This window comes from Colius striatus, chromosome 6, assembly GCF_028858725.1.
Source record: "Colius striatus isolate bColStr4 chromosome 6, bColStr4.1.hap1, whole genome shotgun sequence".
Taxonomy (NCBI): domain Eukaryota; kingdom Metazoa; phylum Chordata; class Aves; order Coliiformes; family Coliidae; genus Colius; species Colius striatus.
This window is the reverse complement of record NC_084764.1, coordinates 17,276,302-17,296,366: the sequence shown is the minus strand read 5'-3', so window position 1 is coordinate 17,296,366 and position 20,065 is coordinate 17,276,302. Positions and strand designations below refer to the sequence as shown.

Here is a 20,065-nt window from a genome sequence, read left to right as displayed (position 1 = left end):
GCAGTATTTGGACTTCTCAGCATAATCCTAAAGACTAGAGCTGAAACATTGCAATAGGAGAGCTTACGGTATTATACACTTTTCTGAAGGCGGACAAACTCTTCCTTAATAATGCTGGATTACAGACAACAGTCATTCAGAAGCTAACCTCACAGTAAAAGACCTTGATGAAGCTTTAGTTACATGATTTTCTTTTTTTTTTTTCCTAGCAATTTAAAGGTTCTGATGCTTAGCACTTTCATTCCTTGCTGTCTTAACCTGAAAACCAACATCTTGAGAACTTTAAAGTTTAAGAGGACTTTTTAAAATCTTTCAGGGGGAGCTTGGAAACATCTGCTCCCTTTTTTGAAACCGACTTATCCATCACACACTCTTTGTAATTCCAATCAAATTCTAACCAAGGCACAGTATACAAAACAAATTTTGAAACTCAGAGAGAGAAAACTAATGCAGACACACGCTAGACTTTGCACGACACTGGGCATATCACCCCATCAGTCCTTTTAATAAACATCATTCCTTCCTCCTTCTGATTTGGGTCACAGTGAAAGGCAGCAAATTGAATATCTTCCTTCTCTAAAGCACCAGTGGAATGAAAAACAGATTTAAAATGAGGGACAAGTCTAAATCTTAGACTTTCAGTGTCATCCATGGTGGCTAGGTCTCTCCAGAAGCAGGAGATTAAATCTGCCATGCACAGCTCTTAATGACTATAATCTTGACAACATATGTTACAGTAACTACATTAATCAAAATGTAATTAATTACACACTGTGCAAAGCAAGTACACGCTTCATAAAGTGGATTTCACTAACTTTTTTACTGAAGGAATGCAGAGGTAGGTAGCTGAGTTTTCTGGTGGTAGAGTGTAAGCAAATCTCTGATGCACTTAGATTCTTGAGCTTTGCTGAGGAGACACTCTGAAGCCACGCACACGGGGCTCACGCTGTGGAGGTTACACATGCAAGAACTTGTCTAGGACGCAGCATTAAACTTCATCAGAATTATAAAGCATTTTAACTCTTACTGAGCTGAACACTCTACTTTTAAAGCTATTTATTTCAAAGCATAATAAAAAGGAAATGACAGAAAGAATTAGAAATGGTTCCAAATTAATTAAACAATAATGCAATATTTATGACTTACCTGACAGCTGAAGTTAGCTTAGCTGTATTATCAGAAAGCATACTTATTGCTCCTTCATCCTCCCCTTCTATACCCTGGGTTTTGGGGAAAGGTTTGGAAAGAGGAATAAAAAGATTCATAATAAATACAAAGATCACACATGCAAATAAGGTCAGTGCATTTGGAACTATTTTTCTCATCATGGTTTTAATGTCTGAATTGTGTTATACAGTTACTATGGAAGTTTTATAAATATAATGTCAATAAATGCAAGAAATTGAACCTTTCCATGAAAGGTGTTACTTCTATTCCTACTATTACAATTTGCCTAAAATTCAGCAAGTGCTGATAATTCTTATGTGGGGGATGGCAGAGTGGCCTACATATTTCTACAAGTCCTATTATGCTTTACATAAAGCACATATGGGTGATAAAACTTACCATGATACTTTTAAGTCTTTTGACTTCATCTTCTTGGGCCCTGTAGGATTCCAGTTCTTGCTGAACAGATTCTGCTACCTCTGGAAAAGGACTAATGCAATACTCTGCATTATGCTCAGCTACATCAACAAATTGAAACAGCAGAACCAGACTGGCTACATGATCAAGAAGATCATGAAGACATCTTCAGAAACATGCAATACTCAAATCATGCAGCAGTGTCAAATCAGTGACAATAATGACATCTTACTGCAAGTTAAATAATTTAAACTTTCTCAGATATATTAATTACTTTTTATATTTTTAGGTAATTTTGATAACAATTTTGTGCTCTGTAACAAAAAGCTAATACACAATTAATAAGGACAACGAATACTGACAATTATCATTCCTTAAAATAACCGCAAACTTCAAAAATATTTTCAAAGAAGCTTAGAAACAAAACTGCCACAACTTGAAGAATATATAGAATTTATATCGACTAAATTAATATAAACTCGTCTTTCAACTTTACCTGCCCTTATGCTTTTGCCAGAATTTATCAGATGCAGTTAAATCATAGGACTTCTTATTTTTCTTCTTAGGTCTAGCACCTGCTTGAGAACTTTCTGTTCCTGTTGATTCCTCCAAGTTAACTCTATTCAAATGGAAATCCTAAAAAAACAGAGGAATCTTATGTAAAAAAAGATCTTGACAATTTTAAGTTATTTAAACAGTCAACCAATTGCCTTCTAAATATTTTCTTACAAATACCAGTACAGCTATTATTGGAATTTTAAAAGAGGGCAGGGAACAGTTTACTAACTATAATAACAACATAATGATAACAATGACAGCAAAGTAAGAACTCCAAAATGACTGCCCCATTGATAAAATACCAAACAATGCAATAAGTATTAAGCAAAGATATCTGATTGCCTCATATATAAGCAGTCTTCTGACAGCAAACTCTGCACAACCTTTTCTGTATGGAAAATATTTAGAAATAACTGAGCTCTAACAACTGAACTAAAGTATTCAGTAACAAAGGTTTCTGAGTTGCAGACAAAAACATGTTTCCAAGGCTGAATTTCACTTACACAACTAGAGCAAATGCATCAAAGCTGCAAAGAAGCTCATGACATCAGCAACATGAATATCTGCTATGAGGACTGTTTAGCTAATTACTCCTTCACAGCTCTTTCCCTACTTTTTCAATATACTAGTGAAATACTGACTGCATGACAAAGCAACAGTTTGCAACAAAGCTATTACTTCTCCATATGGCTTTTCTTCTTCCACAGATGCACAAATGTAGAAATTGTTTTCCTAGATGACAGTTATGCTCACATAATGTCAGCACACTGCTCCCTGTGTACCTTCTGGTTCTTTCCCTCATCTCTTTTTCCAAGGTTTTTCATTCTGCATATTCCTTCTGCTTTTTAATAAAGATTAACAACTACTCCACTTGCTGAATTTATTCTAACTCTTCTCAAGAACATTTAAAATTTCAAAGCTGCTCTTTGCTTGACAAATAATGAAAAAGAGACAAATCTTCAACCACATAAAATTTTCCATGCATCTTTTAGAACAGATATTAGATCATGGTAAGTAACAATGTCAAATAACATTTTAAAATGTGTCTAGTTATCGCTTGGCAGAGCTCACGCTTAAAATTAAATACTAGAAATGATTCATGCCACATTAGAAACAAAACCAGGTAGCTACTCAAAGGCACCATGTGCAGTTAGTGAGCACAAACCTCATCTTACAAGACAGATTTAATATTTCAGAAAAAAAAAATCAAGTACATATGTTCAATAAAAACTTCTAAGGACAAAAAATCATTTGTTTCCAAATTTAGCTATAATTTTTAATGGAGATCTATGTTTTGGCTACATCTAACTCACCAGTGGCCTGAGTTTCCAAGTTAGTTTTGGCATTTACAAGGAGTTTCACCAAAATTATTTTATCCATCATTATTCTCTCTTTCACTTCCCGATTTTCTCTTTATAAGGCTTTCTACCCATGCTTCCCATTTTCTGTATCCACTCCTGAAAGCTTTTTTATTCAGAAACAGGAATCTCTTCATACAAGCTTATTTATGTGTAGAAACATGACCATTATAATATAAAAGGACACAGCACACAACTTTGTGGCTGGGTTAACATTTAGTTCAACACCCCACAGAATCCCTGGAGTATTGCAACTGAGAACCGAAAAAAAATCTGAAAGTGCAGTTTACATAATCATTACTTTGGTAACAACTTCATAGGTACAATTTATGGCCTTTTAAAAGGCTACAGTGGTTATTTCATGAAATATTACGGTCTGTAAGTGAGGAACCTGGCATGCGCTTCCCTTTCAGATCAGTAACTTGCCTGGTTTAGAAATTAAACTTTTGCTCTTGACATGAAACCACAGGTCACTTGGTTACAATTTCACTAGTCAATTCATAATCCTATAAACTCTGTCAAAAATTAGATGCAACTTGCAATATTTAAAGAGTTGCTTCAGAGAAACTACTGAAACCTCATGCAATACAGATATACATCCAAGGATCCTCAAATCACTCTTCTAGCGTTACTCATACACCTCCATTGTTTGTAGCTCTAGTTGTCCTCAGCTTCCACTACATCTTTGATCCTTTTGCAACCTGATGCACCAAAGTCCGACCCCAACACGTGTCTGAGGCCACCTGACACTACCTTCTCTCCCTAGTAGCTGAGGAGCAGACATCTACATGGAGTTTTGCATGTATTTACTATTTAGTAAGTGGGCATTTGCTGATTAAATGGTTGGCAGGTAACAAACTGCAATGAGTGTAGACCTTGTGCAACAGCATTTATATCTGTAAAAATTCTAATTTGGGTCACTGTCCCCTACTCTTTCACTGATTTTCAAAAGAAGCCTGTAGGAAATCAGCACTTCTATTTGCAAGTCTCTAAGCTGGGTCAACAGTTATTGGTGCAAACCGTGGCTTTTTCTTATGTAGTTTTCATAAAGAAACCTGGCCAAAGTTTATTTGTACAAAGCATCCTTAAGAGAAAGGGACTTTTTGTAATAGATTTATTACATAAATTACATTTTGAAATGTCCCAAAACATCCCATTAGTGCTAAAATATTATCATTGTAGCAATATATGTTTCTGGACAGCACTAGGTAGGTATGGCTATTCACAACTAACAGTTCACAACTAACTTTGTATACAAACACTTACTGTGCACATGTATATTTTACGTATTCCTCTAACAGTCTCAATAATAAAACCAAAATATTTCTCCATGCTAGATATTGAAATCATTTGCATGACTAGCTCTACAGTGTAAAAAAGCCTCCAGACAGTAATTATTCTTATTCACATTATCTTTTATTATTTACTCCCGTAGCTAGATGGCAAAATGCAGAAATATTACATAAATAATATTTGCGTTTACTCAAGTACATATCTACTTCTGGTTTTATAAAATAAATTTGAGGGACTAAAGGTGGTTTAAGGCTACTTAAATTAAAAAAAAAAAAAAAAATCTATTTAGATTCCTCACAGTAGGGACATCTTCCATTTGATATCTCTGTACCGAACACCTACACCACCTTGTGGAGAAAATCAGAAATAGATACTTTTAGAAATTCAAACTAATACTAAAAGCAGTTTAAAAACTCAATAAAAGCAATTATTTTTCAAAACTCAACTGCACAACATATTGAGTTTGGAGTTTACATAACAGAAAAGATGATGAACTACTGAAGAAAAAGCTAGGATTGCTGAATTATCTGTCTCTTGATACTATCAAGAATTCAACTTTTTAACCATTTTAGAAATTATTGCTAAATAAACCTCTGGAGAAAATCTTCCAAGTTGTTTTTTTACTAAACAAATTCCAAATAAAACAGATGAAACAGACAGATTTTGGATTAAAAGAGACATTTGTATTTAGTTTAATAACAAACTGAGTGAAATAGTTTTGATAATAAAATCAGATTTTTTCTTACCAGAACATCATGCACTAAAGCTTGGTACGTCCAAGTATGATGTAGAGGAGTTGCTAAATCTATGTTCCTGTCAACAAGGACTAATAGGGGCCTTTGAAAGCTGAAAAGATGACATTGTATTAGTACTTCTTTAAACATGTTTAGAACACTCCAGCAATATGCTGAGTGATGTCACCTTCTCCATAATATTTTAAGTTAAAAGCCTAACTACCTACTGCAGAACTCCTCCAGCCTTTCCCAAAGCATCTGGGGCTGGTCATTGACAGAAACTCCATGAATCACTGGCTTTGTCACAATAAAAAGATTATTTTGTTTTGGATTAAGTCAAATGTCAATGTATAAATATAGAGAAGAAATTAAAACAGTAAACACTACCTAGCCTTTTAAGTATTAGCTGCTATTTCTCTGTGTGGATACATGTCTGAGTTCCAAACAACTGTTTCGAATGGTTAATATTTGACCTTAATCCTCACTATGAAACTCAAATATAAAACAGTACTCTCAAGGGTTTTTAATTTCATTTTTCTCTTTGGTTGTATATGAAGTCCAGTGAGAAAAAAATGATGGAACTTCTGAAATGAACTATGGTAAAATTCCATCAATACTCAATTTTGTAGAGAAAGAATGCAGACATGTCTACATGTCTTGAATTATGGCTACAAAAAATCCAAAATTATGAAAATCGGACTAAAGATCAGAAGTTGTTTAACTGGTTAAAGGTTCCCACATTTCCCTTCCCCTGCATTTTTGTTTCCTGAGGCTAATAATGCTGTACTATCAGGAAAACAAGCCACCTCTCACAAGAGAAAAAACAGTGGTTACAATTTAGTTCCCATCAATATGAGTGAACAGGTACTTCATAGCTATTCTCTCCTAACACCTTTCAATCTCATTCAATTTTGCCACCTTTAATGGGTTTTTTTTGTCTTTCATTCAAGTTCTGTTCTTCATCTCAGTCAAAGATATCATTACTATTTTATATCCTGTTAGGAGATCATAACTGTTTCCTTCAGCTACAGTCTTCCCAATACATCTCCTTACCTTTTCATGTACAGTGTAAACTTTTGTAATACACCTGTCTAAAGAAGCATGTGCAGTATTCAGCTGTCTGGGGGCAACACAGAGGGGAAGCATCCACAGGAACCCTTAAGCAGTCCTCCTCGCTAGATACAGGCATCAGCTGAGAAATACCTGCTTTTCACATAACTGCAACAGATAACAGTGCCTGTAAGTGACAACATGGGAATTTCTTTCTTTCTAATGGGCTACAAATCTCTAATACATACACTCTGGTATGTATTCAGCTGCTTATCATGGTCCTGTAAAATGAGTGTATTTGCAGGAGCTTTGTTCTTGCTGGGTTTAGAGGTTGAACAAAATTACCTGGTTTGTTAAGTAATTTTTGTCTCACTGTCCTAGGACTGCAAATGAAAACTATGAAAGCTTTCAAACAGGTTACACTAAGACATTGGAAGACTTCCTTAAGAGTATATAAATTCTTTTAATATAGAATTCAAACCAAATTCTTGTAAATACAGTTTTCAGAACAGTGGTGACTTACCCTAATGAGAAATCTCAGACAACTGAAATATGAAAAATAAAAATACACAGTTATTACTAAGACCATACCTGAACTGGCCAGCTCCAAGCGTGTCACCTGTAAAAAGACTGTTTCTGGCATCTCTTAGGTTCTCTCTGAGCTTCTTATCTAATTTCTGAGGGGGGGCAAAAAAAACCAAAACACCTTTTAACAAACCAGTAGCTTCCTAACCTCTTTATATGATCAACATTTAAAGATCTATTGTGCTGTTTTGTAGTTTATAAATGCCCTACCTCTGGAAGTCTAGGTCCACTGCACATGGGAAAGAAAGTAAGGTTTTTGTTCTGTTTTCTCCCTTGAGCATTTATACCTATATTCAGGACTACAAAGATGTTTCCTTTATGCTCACTAATCTCCCTGCAAGCAATTAGTACCCTCTCCTAATTCCTACTGGATGATCAAGTTCAACGTCAGTTTAACTTGATATAGTAAAGATGTCTTGTGCTGACAGCATTTCCCAGGAAGATAAACATTTCTTACTAAGACACACATAAAAACAGCAGTCCAGGCAGCCACTTTTTCAGCAGTGTATATATAGTATAACAGTTGTAATCACAATGCCTTTCAGAAAATCTTGATAAGTTCTACACTAAGAATTAATGTTTAAATTTCTCATCAGATGAGTCCATAAGATTACAGTTTCTACAGATGAGTTCCATGGAATTGAAATCAGAAAGGAAAACTGGTGTATCTCCTTTCCAGTTTTATTTCCTGTTAGGAAAGCTGTTAGGAAAGTTTTAAAACAATAATACTTGTTTAGAAAATAGTTTCTTACCACTGCCACCATTTCAGCTGCAGTTCCTCTTGAGCATCTTATTATAGGAATACCTCCTAATAAAAGACAGTTACAACTCACTGCAGAGTAATGTTTTCAAAAGCACTTTTTACATAGGCTTTCAGGTTTCAAAATCTTCAGCTACTGTTTCTCACTTCTGTATATAAATATGAACATTCCATTATCATAGAGTTTAGGTGACTATATCATGCTAATACTTGACAGAAGTGAACAGGTCCAACAGTCTCTCTTGAATAGTCTGTCCCACAGTGATCCCTAGCTCCTCTTATGCTACCTCAGACTGATGGATTTCAGTGAGAACTTAGATTAAATGTCATCACTACAAAAAAACCTTGAGCTAAACATCAAGAAAACTCTCGAGAAAACTCACAATAAGTATATTAAATATACCATCCTATTCCATATTTCAGTTTAACGCTTGTAGGGTTTGTGTGAGGGGTCTTTTTTCTTCTTTTTCTGTGTGGGTTATTTTGAGCGTTACAAAGTACTATCGATCTTCCTTGTAAAATGAATCATCAAGAGAATTTTGTAAAAACAGTGAATCCAAACCTTTGCATTTTGTATTCTTCTTCCATTGATACTGAAGACTAAGACACGACACTCATGAAGGAGAGCCTTTACTGTCTTTCACAGAGATGTAGAGCAGTAATTTGAGCAAGATCATTAACCCACTGCACAAACTAATAAGACTTCTGTGATAGATTTAATGTTGCCCTTAATCTTCTATATGAAACTACTAAACTTCTAGGCATCTCATTGAATATGGATCTTATCTAAAAAGAAAACTTATGGAAAATATTCTAGAATTTGAAACTTACCAAGTGTAACAAAGAAACAGAAGAGACTATCAACAATAGTGTCCATTATAGTTTCCATTTCTGTGTCTGTTATATCTGGTCGGTTAATGGCTAGAATAATGTGGAAAAAAATTAAGAATAGGGTTAATGCAGTTTATGCCACTTTAATACTAAGAAAGCAATCCTCCTCTTACCTACTGTTAATAGCCAACAGCTTTTGTTGCAGAAGAAATAAAACTGTGAAATGCCTCTTTTAGCACATTCATTAGTTTTTCTCCTTTTTTAAAATTTTTAAGCAAAAAAATGAGAGAACTTAATTATTGCTCACTGTATATGGTCAAACACTACATAATCTTTTCAAATTATCTCTGACCCTGTATACTGTAAATTGTGTTAGCATTACATTACTAAAAATCTTGTAGACAACCCTGTTGCAGGACAGAAATGGTGATCCACTTGGAAACCACTTTGCAGAGAGAAAATTCTCCAGAATTACTTGTGTAATTAAAAGAGAATTACAGTATGCAGTTATCAATAATTAAAGAGTCTAAATCCCACCTCTTGTGATGGAGATTCCTTTTAAAAAAAAAAAAAAATTACTGTCAGGCTCTAGGTTAGGGATAACTCCCAAGTTCTAAACCATTTCACACTACAGATATATTTCCCTCATATATTTATGTCAGTACAATAGACATGTAGCAACACTTCTATTAAACAATTAATACTGAAAAGAATATACCATCGAACAGGAAACATCAATCTAATCTTATTATAGGTCTCAAGTCAAGCAGGACCTCAGAACTCATGCCATAATTCCCGTTCTCCTTTATCTTAGCTGTAAAAATTACCTGTCTTGTACTCTTTCTTCAAAAACAAACTTCAAAGCTCTGAACCTTAACAAGCCTTCCATCTCAAAATTATATGTGGCCAGTCATTATCATTCTCTAACTTTAAAGCTGCTTTTTTCCACAGCTTTTGCCCTCTAAGAACTTCAGACAGGTGGATTAATTTAGGAATTTCTATCAGCAGCTATACTTACTAAGTAAAACTTTTTACCAGGCTAATCAGATGAGAGCAGCAATATAAGCACCCTCCTCCAGCATCCTTTTTTTATTCTGAGTTCAGGTTTCTGAAATACCAGCATTAACAAAGGCAGATTGTTCCCAATGTCTGTATTTTTCTGTAATAACAAAGCTTTGAAATTAACTGGGGCTACAGTTCTGTAGTGACCTCTAAGTAATGGTCTCTCAGTTTACAGGAGGAAACTAACCTTTCTTTCTTTCCCATGTCTTCCTCAATTAAAAAATTTAATTAGAATTGATTTCTATATATTACTATCTTTTCACTGTAACAAGCTTATTGAGGATGCATCTATTATAGAAAAGTAAGCTTAAATCTCCTACATTTTCTTGTTCTTTTACAAAATTGATCTAAATTTGGTAAAGAAGTATTCAAACAGGATGCCATGAACATCGACTGTATACTAGTATTAGCCATATACTCTTCCTTCTATGCAGTCACAGAAAAATGGGACCTAAAGGGAGCCTGAATGATTATTTAGCCATTGCTCTTGCCCAAAGACAAGATAAACCTACGCTATTTCTGTGTCTAAACCAATCCCCAAAGCTTCCCAGACATGAAAATGCCATAATGTTTATGGGTAATCTATTCTAATATTTCACTACCTTTAATGTTAGAAAGTGCTCCTAATATCTGACCAGAAACTTTCTTGTTGCAATTTAAGGTTATCACTTCTTGTCCATTACCACATGGACAGAGAGAGTATGTTATCTCCTTTCTGTCTGTGAAAGCCTTTTACATAACTGAAGCATGTTATCATGCTTATTTGTCCTGACATCACCTCTCTGTAAATGTAGTCATACAGTCAGGAAATTGGGAAACTGAAAACTGACTTTTTTTTCTTATATTTATTCTTAGTTCATCCATTCAGCTACATGTGTGGCCACACACAACAACGCAGCTGCAAGAACAGCAGCCCTCTTTACACTGACTTCTGGAGATGACGACACTGTATACAAACTGCTAGTCTCCTACTAGGGTTACTTTCCAAGGGCAAAAGACCTTCATCACTTCTTATTCATCCATGCACTCCTACTGCCTGTCTGTGTCAGACCTCAAACTCACATGGTGATCAGCGGCTCAGTGCTTTAATGGAAAACTAATCCCTCTCTACGGCAGATGTGATTTCTATTCGATCAGCTTTTGGAAACAGCCCACTTATAGACTGGTTTAAACACAGTGTGAAACCACACGTCATGTGGCAAACTTCAGAGGCCCAAGTAAAGAAAACAATCCACATAGAAACTGGTGGGTGCAAAACATTTTCAGTAATTTTAATTCAAATTCCTTGTTAGCTAGCAGGAATCTTACGAGAGCTGGTCAAGTTTTAGCAATAATTGCTCTGTGATGTGTTTTTAAGAGTCAGTTTCGGGAAGAAAAAGTCTGCTTCTCAAAGTAAAGGGTCCTCCATCCTGACAATGGAATCAATCCCCTATGCAAGATGGAACTCAGTATTATGGAAACACATAAAGGAACATACCGATTTTGGAAATCGGACAAGAAAGGAGAAAAATCTCTCTGCTAAGTGAGGCATACAGAGACTTCTTATCTGTACCTGGTGAGTATTCTGTGCATCCAAATATGTCATAGCAGTGTGACACTGTGTGTCGACACTGGGACTAAAGTAATGAGGAGCTGCTGCTAAAAAAAGGCTATCTTGCTTCTGACTTACACTTTTGCTGCTTCCCTTGCACTGGATTTTTGGATCACATGAATAAGCTGCTATTTTATATGGAATGAGGCAACTGACCAAACACAGTGTAGCTCCAAGATTACTGGTTCTAATTTAAAACATGAATCAGCAATGTGGCCTCGTGGCCAAGAAGGCCAAAGGCATCCTGGGATGCATCAACAAGAGTGTGGCCAGCAGGTCAAAGGAGGTTCTGCTCCCACTCTACTCTGCCCTAGTGAGGCCTCATCTGGAGTCCCGTGTCTAGTTCTGGGATCTCCAGCTCAAGAGGGACAGGGAAGTGCTGGAGAGAGTCCAGCGCAGGGCCACCAAGATGATCAGCGGACTGGAACATCTTTCATATGAGGAAAGCCTGTGGGAACTGGGGCTGTTTAGTCTAGAAAAGAGGAGACTGAGGGAGGATCTCATTAATATTTACAAATACCTGAATTGTGGGTATCATGAAGCTGGGGCATCCCTTTTTTCTATTGCATGTAGCAACAGGACAAGGGGTAATGGGATGAAGCTGGAAAACAAAAAGTTCCACTTAAACATAAGAAAAAACTATTTCTCAGTGAGGTAGGAGTGGCACAGGCTGCCCAGGGAGGGTGTGGAGTCTCCTTCCCTGGAGGTCTTCAAGACTTGCCTGGACATGTTCCTGTGTGACCAGATCTAGGTTGTCCTGCTTGAGCAGGGGGGTTGGACTAGATCATCTCTAAAGGTCCCTTCCAACTCTACCATTCTATGATTCTATGAAAACGAGAATATCTGGGAAACTACAGCAGGGGCAGCAAGACAATCCACCTTGTAATAGTTAGCCATTTGAGTAACAGGGACAGGAGAGGCAGGGTGGTAGTTCTCTGCTGATTTAATGTATTGAATGTGTCAGGAAAGTAGAAAAAGTAGATTCAAATAGGGAAGGAAAACCATGTGGACAATAACAACAACAAGTACATATGTTGACTTGAGCTGCTGTAGCACTGTAGCTAAAATTAGTATCGAAGAACTGCTTCCTTTATGACTAAACTACATAATAGATGACCTCAAATTCTACACAGATCAAAGCAAAATAAAATCATTGCTTGGTATTAGCGGTAACTTCAAAAGTAAATTTCAGCTTTAGACATTCTGGTATAATTTTTATCCAAATTTTACTTACCACGGTATGAAACAAGTTCTTTGTTTTGGTTACACAATACAAACATGTCATCTTCTAAAGTAATAAAATTAAGATATTGATCAAACACCTAGAAACCAAGGAATAACGGTCAGAACAGTGCAGCGTGAAGGACAGGAAAACCTATCTGTCATTTATTGCTACTTCTTCTTGAAACTTCTACAGAACCACCTATTACTGCAAGATACAGTACAGGAATTAAAAAGCCTGTATAAAGATTGAGTGATAACACAAAACATTAGAGACCCTGAAAAGAACTAGAATAAAGAAGTCCAATCTCAAGTATTTCTGTGGACAAATTTTTAGTAGTCAGTCATCATTAAAAACACATGTGGAGGAGATGATAATATTATAGGTTTATTTTTTATTAATATAAAGGACTACAATATAAACAGTGTTGATCTCTCAGGTATGAGAGAGAAAAGAGGGCAATGTCTACACAACTTGAGGTTATAGCTCATGAATTGTAATTTTCTGTAACACACTTGGACATTCAGGAACAAAATTAAACCTCTCTATAGCATAAACTGTTAATGGGACACAACAATAGAAAAATAGATTTAAGAAAGTTAGTTCACAGTGCTACACCAATTTACTCCTACTAAAGATCTAAGGCTTAAATAATACTAGTAGTTTTCATTTCATTTCAGAAGTTTCTTTCTCTTATACCAGTAGTACTTCCTAATAGGAGTGAGAAAAAGTAAATGTATTTAAGTATATATGAAAATAAGGTTTGGCACAGGCAATGAACAAAAACAAGAGGGTATATACCTGCCTGCAGACCATAAAAGTATAGAGCGTACTAAATAACAGTATGTATGAAACATCCACCTCTACCATACACTTGACTATTTAAAATGACAACTGCACTCACACTGCACTTTTCATAAATTCAGCAGCTAAAAACCTCACGCCTTTTACATGTCCTGGATGTACTCATTACGCTGACAAGATGTGGAATACCCTGAAATTACCACATTACCCTTCTTATCATTTAGCAAAAATGTCTTGCAGGACTTGGTACTTCTGACTGAGCTGATGTGTAGCACTAAACTGTACTGACTTAACTGCCCATTCCCTTTTTTCCCTCCAATAAATCTATGCCTGACACTGAATCTAGGTAAACATTTCTTTTATTCACGATTCAGTCAGAAAAGCTGTGTATTACACTGAAGTGGCCACGTAAGAATGCAATAACACCTGTAAAGGCAGTACCTTTAACATTAGAGACTGCAGGATTTTCTTACCTTAGCCACCTGAGTTACTGCATTAGCACCTATGGCAGCACTTGCAATATCTTCCAGTTTACTTCTCGAAATGGCAGAAATAAAGTTTAAATAGTAAGATTCATAAAGCTGGTTTCGAAGATCCTAAAAGGAAGGAAAGCCACAACCTTTTTTCCTGGATAAGTACTAATATATTTCTGACTAATTAAAAAAGCAGTCTTACTATGTGATGTTCCAATTATCCACAATCAAAATAAATTTTTTGATGTGTTTAGCTGTTCATACAACCCTGTTCATACAGCCTTTTGGTTACAGAACTAGACATAAGTAATGTAACACAGAACCACAAAAAGTAGAAATAAAATTTATGCTATCAGATAGCAGGTACTGTTCCACACCTTAGCACTGGCTAGAAGTAACCCTCACTCTTCTTCCTTCCCTTGGTGAAGATTTTGACCTTCAATCAATTCCTCCCAGATAATGTGAAAAACTGAGGTTAGCCTAGTCTGAGCCCTCACTCAGAGTCAAATAGAGCAGGTGGCTCAAGTATTGTGTCCAGATGAGTTTTAAGCATCAGTAAAGGTGGAGACTAATCAAACTCTCCAGGGAATCCATTCCAGCATTTGGCTACCCTCATTAAAACAGCTTTTTCTTCTGTTTGAATGGAATGCCTACACTTTCTTTTGTGCCCACTGTCTCTTTGTCTTTTCACTCCCCAAACTTTCTCTCCAAATTACAGAAGGTGTATTTGCCCTTCCGTTTTCTGGGAAACTGAAGATCTGCATCTAAAAATTTGCAGTAATACTGTTTTGACAAATACGTGTTAATATATAAAAAAAATGTAAGCGAAGGTATTCAGACACACACAACAACTAGATACAGAACAGTCATGCTCTGAGGAGTATGGGATTACTTCACACACTCAAAGTCTGCTGCATCCGCTCATTTGAAATATTAAGCATGCAAGTCACCTGGCATATTCTGTCAATATTTTCTTCTGTTGGCATTACAAAGTAAACAGCTGGAACATCTGGAATAGCATCCCGATCTGAATGCAAAAGCCTGAAGGAAATAAAAATACATCCCTAATGCATTCCCCCTCTCATTTTTGTCAAGTTATAAAAGTTAAATATTCATCCAGAAACATTCAATTTCCTATATTTTCCCCCTATATTTAGCTAGATTTCGGCAAGAACAAAACATGAAAAAAACAGCAAAATCATATTTGTATTACTTTTTGACTAATATATTAACAGAGGTCTCTGAAGTTTATTCAAAGTTTGAGTAAAGACTTTGTGAATCTTAAAAAATGGACTAACACGTTCAGACGAAAGTAAATTACTATATCCAGAAAGCACATACAACAATTACCAAACCAGTAAAGGATTTGGAGCACGTCTTATATGAGGAACAGCTGAGGGATCTGGGGCTGTTTAGCCTGGAGAAAAGAAGGCTCAGGGGAGACCTTATCGTTCTCTACAACTACCTGAAAGGAAGTTGCAGCAAGCCAAGGGTTGGTCTGTTCTCTGTAGTAACAAGCAATAGAACAAGAGGAAACAGCCTCAAGTTGCACCAGGGGAGGTTCAGGCTGGATATGAGGAGGAATTTCTTCACTGAAAGGGTTGTCAGGCATTGGAATGGGTTGCCCAGGGAGGTGCTGCAGTCACCATCCCTGGAGATGTTTAAGAGATGGTTGGATGTTGCACTTAGGGAAATGGTCTAGGGGTGGATAGGGCTGGGACAAAGGCTGAACTCAATTTTAAAGGTCTCTTCAAGTTGAAATGATTCTATGATCTTATTCTATCATTCTAATTATTAATTGTTGACATAAAAAACCCTTCATACTTCATTCTCTTAAACTTGCCTTTCCTGCTCACTAAAACAAAGACAGAGAAAGCGCTTATATATTTATCTCACATTTCTGCTGATACAACATGTTAAACCGTGTTTCCATTTCCACCCTTCACTTTCTAAAAGTTAATAAACTTTTCAAAAGAATAAACATATCTTCAGAGATCCTCTGTGACTGTTACCATAGCTAAGGATTGACAATGAACTAAATGAACACAATCTGGAGAGAGAGAAATGGGAAATCTCTTAAAATAATACTTACAAAATTCTGTGTTTGACAAGAAATTAAAATCTATGTGCAAAAAGACAAGCAGAGAATAAGCACTGTCTCATGAAACAGTTTGTGCCAAAAATATTTTAAGGCATATGAATACAGAGGGAAGTGTACAGACAGCTTCCCTAAAACATCCATTGGATAATTCTTTCACTTGAGCAAGAACCTCCTTTACTTATTAAGAAATCCTGCTGAACGGTGTTTGGAATGACCTTTTCACTCCCTGATTCAGAATAATATTTTCAATGTTTTATTTGTGATTTGGGGACAATATTAAACATTAAACCTCATCTTAGTAAAAAACCTCCTGATTTTTTTTTTTTTACTTACAGATGTAAAGTGATGCCCATATCTCTCAGCTCTTTCACTGACAGCAAAGGTGAGATTATATCTTGGCCAAATCTGTCATAAATGAGAACCTGAAATAGACATATATCTTTTTAAAAAGTTATGTAAAAAGTTGACATATAGAAGACAGGAATTCATGTTTAAGGAACTACTGTCTTAACCTGAAGTGTTAAACATTTACCAGTTTATAACAAATCATTAATTTGTCATGGACTTACATTTGTGCTTACTAATTAAAAAAAAAAGAAACTTAATGATAAAGGGAAATAAATTCATCATTTCTATCTCCTAAAAAGTATCAGTCAAATAGGAATCTGCTGTCAGAAGTTTGTAACTCTAAGCATAGAATTTCTCTGACTGCATTTGGGAAGAAAGAAAACAAACAGAAAGGAAAAAAGGAACTAGCAAAAAAAAAAAAGACAATGAATGGAAGAAGAGACGGAATATATGCTCTTTAGTAGCAAAAGCTTGCACAATTTATTTACTTTTTAAAGCTATTAAGATAGCTTGAGCTCAGTTGTCCAAAATTTAAGTCTATCAACAGTTTTTCCATTTCTATGAGCTTCTTTCTGACTGTGAGTTCACTTGTAAGGTATCACGTAAGTCCCTGCCAACAGGTGTCAACAAGACCCAAATGTATTTCAAAACATCCTCCTCAGTTGCTCATGAAAGTACTGCCTAAAGAAACAGCCACTGTGTTTTCCAGCAGTCAGTATCTCACTTATGGGGTTTTTTTCAGCAATTCTGATATTCAATTCTGTATATTCATAACACATGGGAAGAGTTATTTTGTGCAATTTAAAAACAGAGAAGAATAAGAGTTAGCTGAAATTTGAAAATCTGAACTTTTCTGAACATAATAAAATTCCCCTATTGTTGTCCAAATAGTTCGTACCTTCCATACTGGCTCTCCTATGCTGTTTTTAACAGGAGGAACATTGAAGTTCAGCATACATTTCAACGCCACTGGAAAATAAAGCAGAAAAATGCTTTACTCTCTTTTCATTTCAACAACAGAAATTAAACACATTACCAGGACTTTATTATAGGTATAATTTGACAGGAAAATCATAATAAAATATAAATGCAATATGTCACATTTGCATTATCTGTATGCAACTTTGACAAGTGGCACATGTCAGCTAGAATCTATGTGCCTTAGAAGATACTGCAAACGGTAAAGAACCAAGTCCCAAATCATGAAGAAAGAATCTCTCTTTAGTTATATGGGCTATATTCAGTTTTGCTTCAAAAATAGTTTCAGTATCTTTCTGAAGGTGCATACTGTACAGTAAGACCTAGTTTACTTTACTCCCATGATCTGCTTTCCTACCCACAGAGACAAAAGTATACACACAAACAAAAAAATACCTTTTTACCTGACTGAAACTGATACACTTTTCAAAACATTTTGAGAACTCACAGGAAGAGATTGCTGCTTGAAGTGGTACAAAAATAACCCCAAATTTGCCTTAGGAAAACTCCTTGAAACAGGAATGAGCTTTCATTTCACTTCCTACTCAACACAGGAAGCAAAGCAGATTCCTCCACCTGCCTCTAACTCAAAAATCTATTAAGGAGTCCTTTCTTATTTATCTGATTAAACCATACACTATGTGCTGTTCTCCTGTCTTTGACTAGAAGCAAAAGATAATTTGTATCAAGACAAGTTAGTGGCTGTTCTCTTTGAACTCATATACAAAAATCATCGCAAACCTTTGCAAAGAGGAACTTTCAGAAATCAAGGCAATGTACACTGCTTTGCTCACAAATGGAGAGCAAAAAAGGTTAACTTCTAGCAGATCAGGCTGGAAAAGAGCTTGAGATATCTCCAGTCCAATCTCCTGCTCAAGCAGGGTCAGCTGTGAGGCCAGTCCAAGCTGTTCAGGGATTTATCCAGCCAAGTCTTGCAAACCTCAAAGGATACCAAAACCACCCTGCACAACCTATGGCAGTGAGTGACCTCGTGGTAAGAAAGTTTTTCCTCATATCCAGTTTTAATATCTCATTTCAATTTAGGCCTGTTGTTCCTCACCCTCCTGCCATACACCACCCCAAGAAGCCTGGATCAATCGTCTCAATACTCCCCCCCACCAGCTACCTAGGAGCTGCCTTTTCTCCAAGGCTCAACAAGCCCCAGACCTGCAGCCTCACCTCACAGGGCAAATGCTTCAGCCCCTGACCATCTTGGTACTCCTTTGCTGAGCTCATTAACACCTTGTACAGTCAGCCACAAACTGGACACAAGATGTGGCTGGCCAGGCCTTGGTCAGCTGCGAGGTTCACCTTAGAATTGATTGGTAGTAGCTCTGTCGGCTACAGGGGAAGCTTCTGGCAGATGTTTGTTTAAAGAAGCCACCTCTGTAGCCCCCTTGCTACCAAAACCTGGCCCTGGCAAAAACACTACACATGGGCACAACGCAAGTCGAAACGGAACAAGACAGCGCAGCGCGCTTCGCATGGCCACAGAGGACGCGCACTGCTCGAACTCCAGGACCATGCAGGCCTCTCACCACGGCGGCATCTGCGGTCACATCCCTAAGGGCTCGGGCCCGGACCTGGGCCCGCTGCCGCCCGGGCAGGGCGCACGCACAGCTCTGTGCCCCACAGCTGAGCCAGGCCACCCCGGCCAAAGCTGCAGCCAGAGGACTCTGGAGCCCCACTCTCCCTGGCCCACCACTGCAGAGGCAGCTGAGTGGCCCCAGGGGGAGGTGGCAGTAGAAGGCCGCCGTCCGGTTGCCCGGAGATTTGAGTCGGCTGAGAGGACTGGAATGCCCCGACTGAGGCGAGGTGGCGCGGAGACGCCACATCCCGCCCCTGGGTCCCGTCTGCTTCATCCTGCACTTGCCTTCGGCGGAACCCCCGTCTACAAGGCTGACCTCATTCCCTCCCGAGCCCCGAGCAAGGTAGCTGCCGCGCCGCGCAACAGACCGCGGGGAGTAGCTTACCTGTCTGCTTCTCCCGGATACCGGCCGCCATTTTCGTGACCGCCAGCCAAGCCGAAGCACCCCGCCCACCGCCGCGCACGCAGCCGCCGGACGACGTGGCGTCTCGTCGGGCGGCGCGGCCGCGTCTTGGCCGCCTCTCTCCGCCCCGCCCCGCCGCAGGTGCGTCCGCCTCGCTGCCTTCTCCGGTGACTGCAGCAGATGGGGCCGCCTTGTCCGCTTTCCGCGACGATTCTCCGCTCTCTTCTCGCACGGGCGAGCCGCAACGCGGACAGTAGGTTCTTCCCCAGCCCAGGCCCCACTCTTATTAAAGGAGCTGTCATTTATATGGTTTTGAAAAGCTATGTTTTTGCTGTAGTCTTAGAGTGGGTCTCCCAAGACCAGAGACGTGAGCTGCTCTCTGGGAACGGGCTTAAAAGGCAAGAGCAAGAGGGAGCGTTGCTGCCTCGGGCAGCAAAGCGGGACACCTTTTAGTTGTCCATGCCCTTCAGTGGGGAGAGATGCACTGTTTTGCATACAGACGTATCCGAGATGTGTGTAAAGGTGTACATGTAGGAACACAAAAGAAATCATACTAACACTTGCAGAGCTAAAACCAAATTAAGTCACCAAAAGAAGCACACTGAAGAAGTTCCATATTTGTTCCAACCAAAATTTAACCGTTTATTGCACTTTGAACATACAGATGGCCGTTATTTCCCACAATTACTCCTTATTTCAACACTTATTTCAACACTTATGCTACACTTGTCAAATATAATGT

The 20,065-nt window shown here is 37.7% G+C and overlaps 1 protein-coding gene across 4 annotated transcripts in view; it reads right to left on the bottom strand.

Annotated features, from left to right (window-relative positions):
• Positions 1-19,388, bottom strand: part of SCFD1 (sec1 family domain containing 1) — a 50,488-nt gene extending 31,100 nt beyond the window's left edge. For 2 of the 4 annotated variants that reach the window (XM_061998940.1, XM_061998941.1), the window contains exons 1-13: positions 19,306-19,388; positions 17,253-17,323; positions 16,340-16,428; positions 14,856-14,946; positions 13,906-14,028; positions 12,641-12,728; positions 8,754-8,843; positions 7,915-7,970; positions 7,169-7,254; positions 5,540-5,639; positions 2,081-2,220; positions 1,567-1,657; positions 1,147-1,220 (exon numbers count right to left, since the gene is read on the bottom strand). In XM_061998940.1, coding sequence (XP_061854924.1) covers positions 1,147-1,220; positions 1,567-1,657; positions 2,081-2,220; positions 5,540-5,639; positions 7,169-7,254; positions 7,915-7,970; positions 8,754-8,843; positions 12,641-12,728; positions 13,906-14,028; positions 14,856-14,946; positions 16,340-16,428; positions 17,253-17,323; positions 19,306-19,336 — 1,130 coding nt within the window. In that variant the 5' untranslated portion in view covers positions 19,337-19,388. The remainder of the gene's footprint in view (positions 1-1,146; positions 1,221-1,566; positions 1,658-2,080; positions 2,221-5,539; positions 5,640-7,168; positions 7,255-7,914; positions 7,971-8,753; positions 8,844-12,640; positions 12,729-13,905; positions 14,029-14,855; positions 14,947-16,339; positions 16,429-17,252; positions 17,324-19,305) is intronic. The other 2 variants (XM_061998943.1, XM_061998944.1) reach the window with 2 other exon arrangements.
• Between the last annotated feature and the right edge of the window lie 677 nt (positions 19,389-20,065).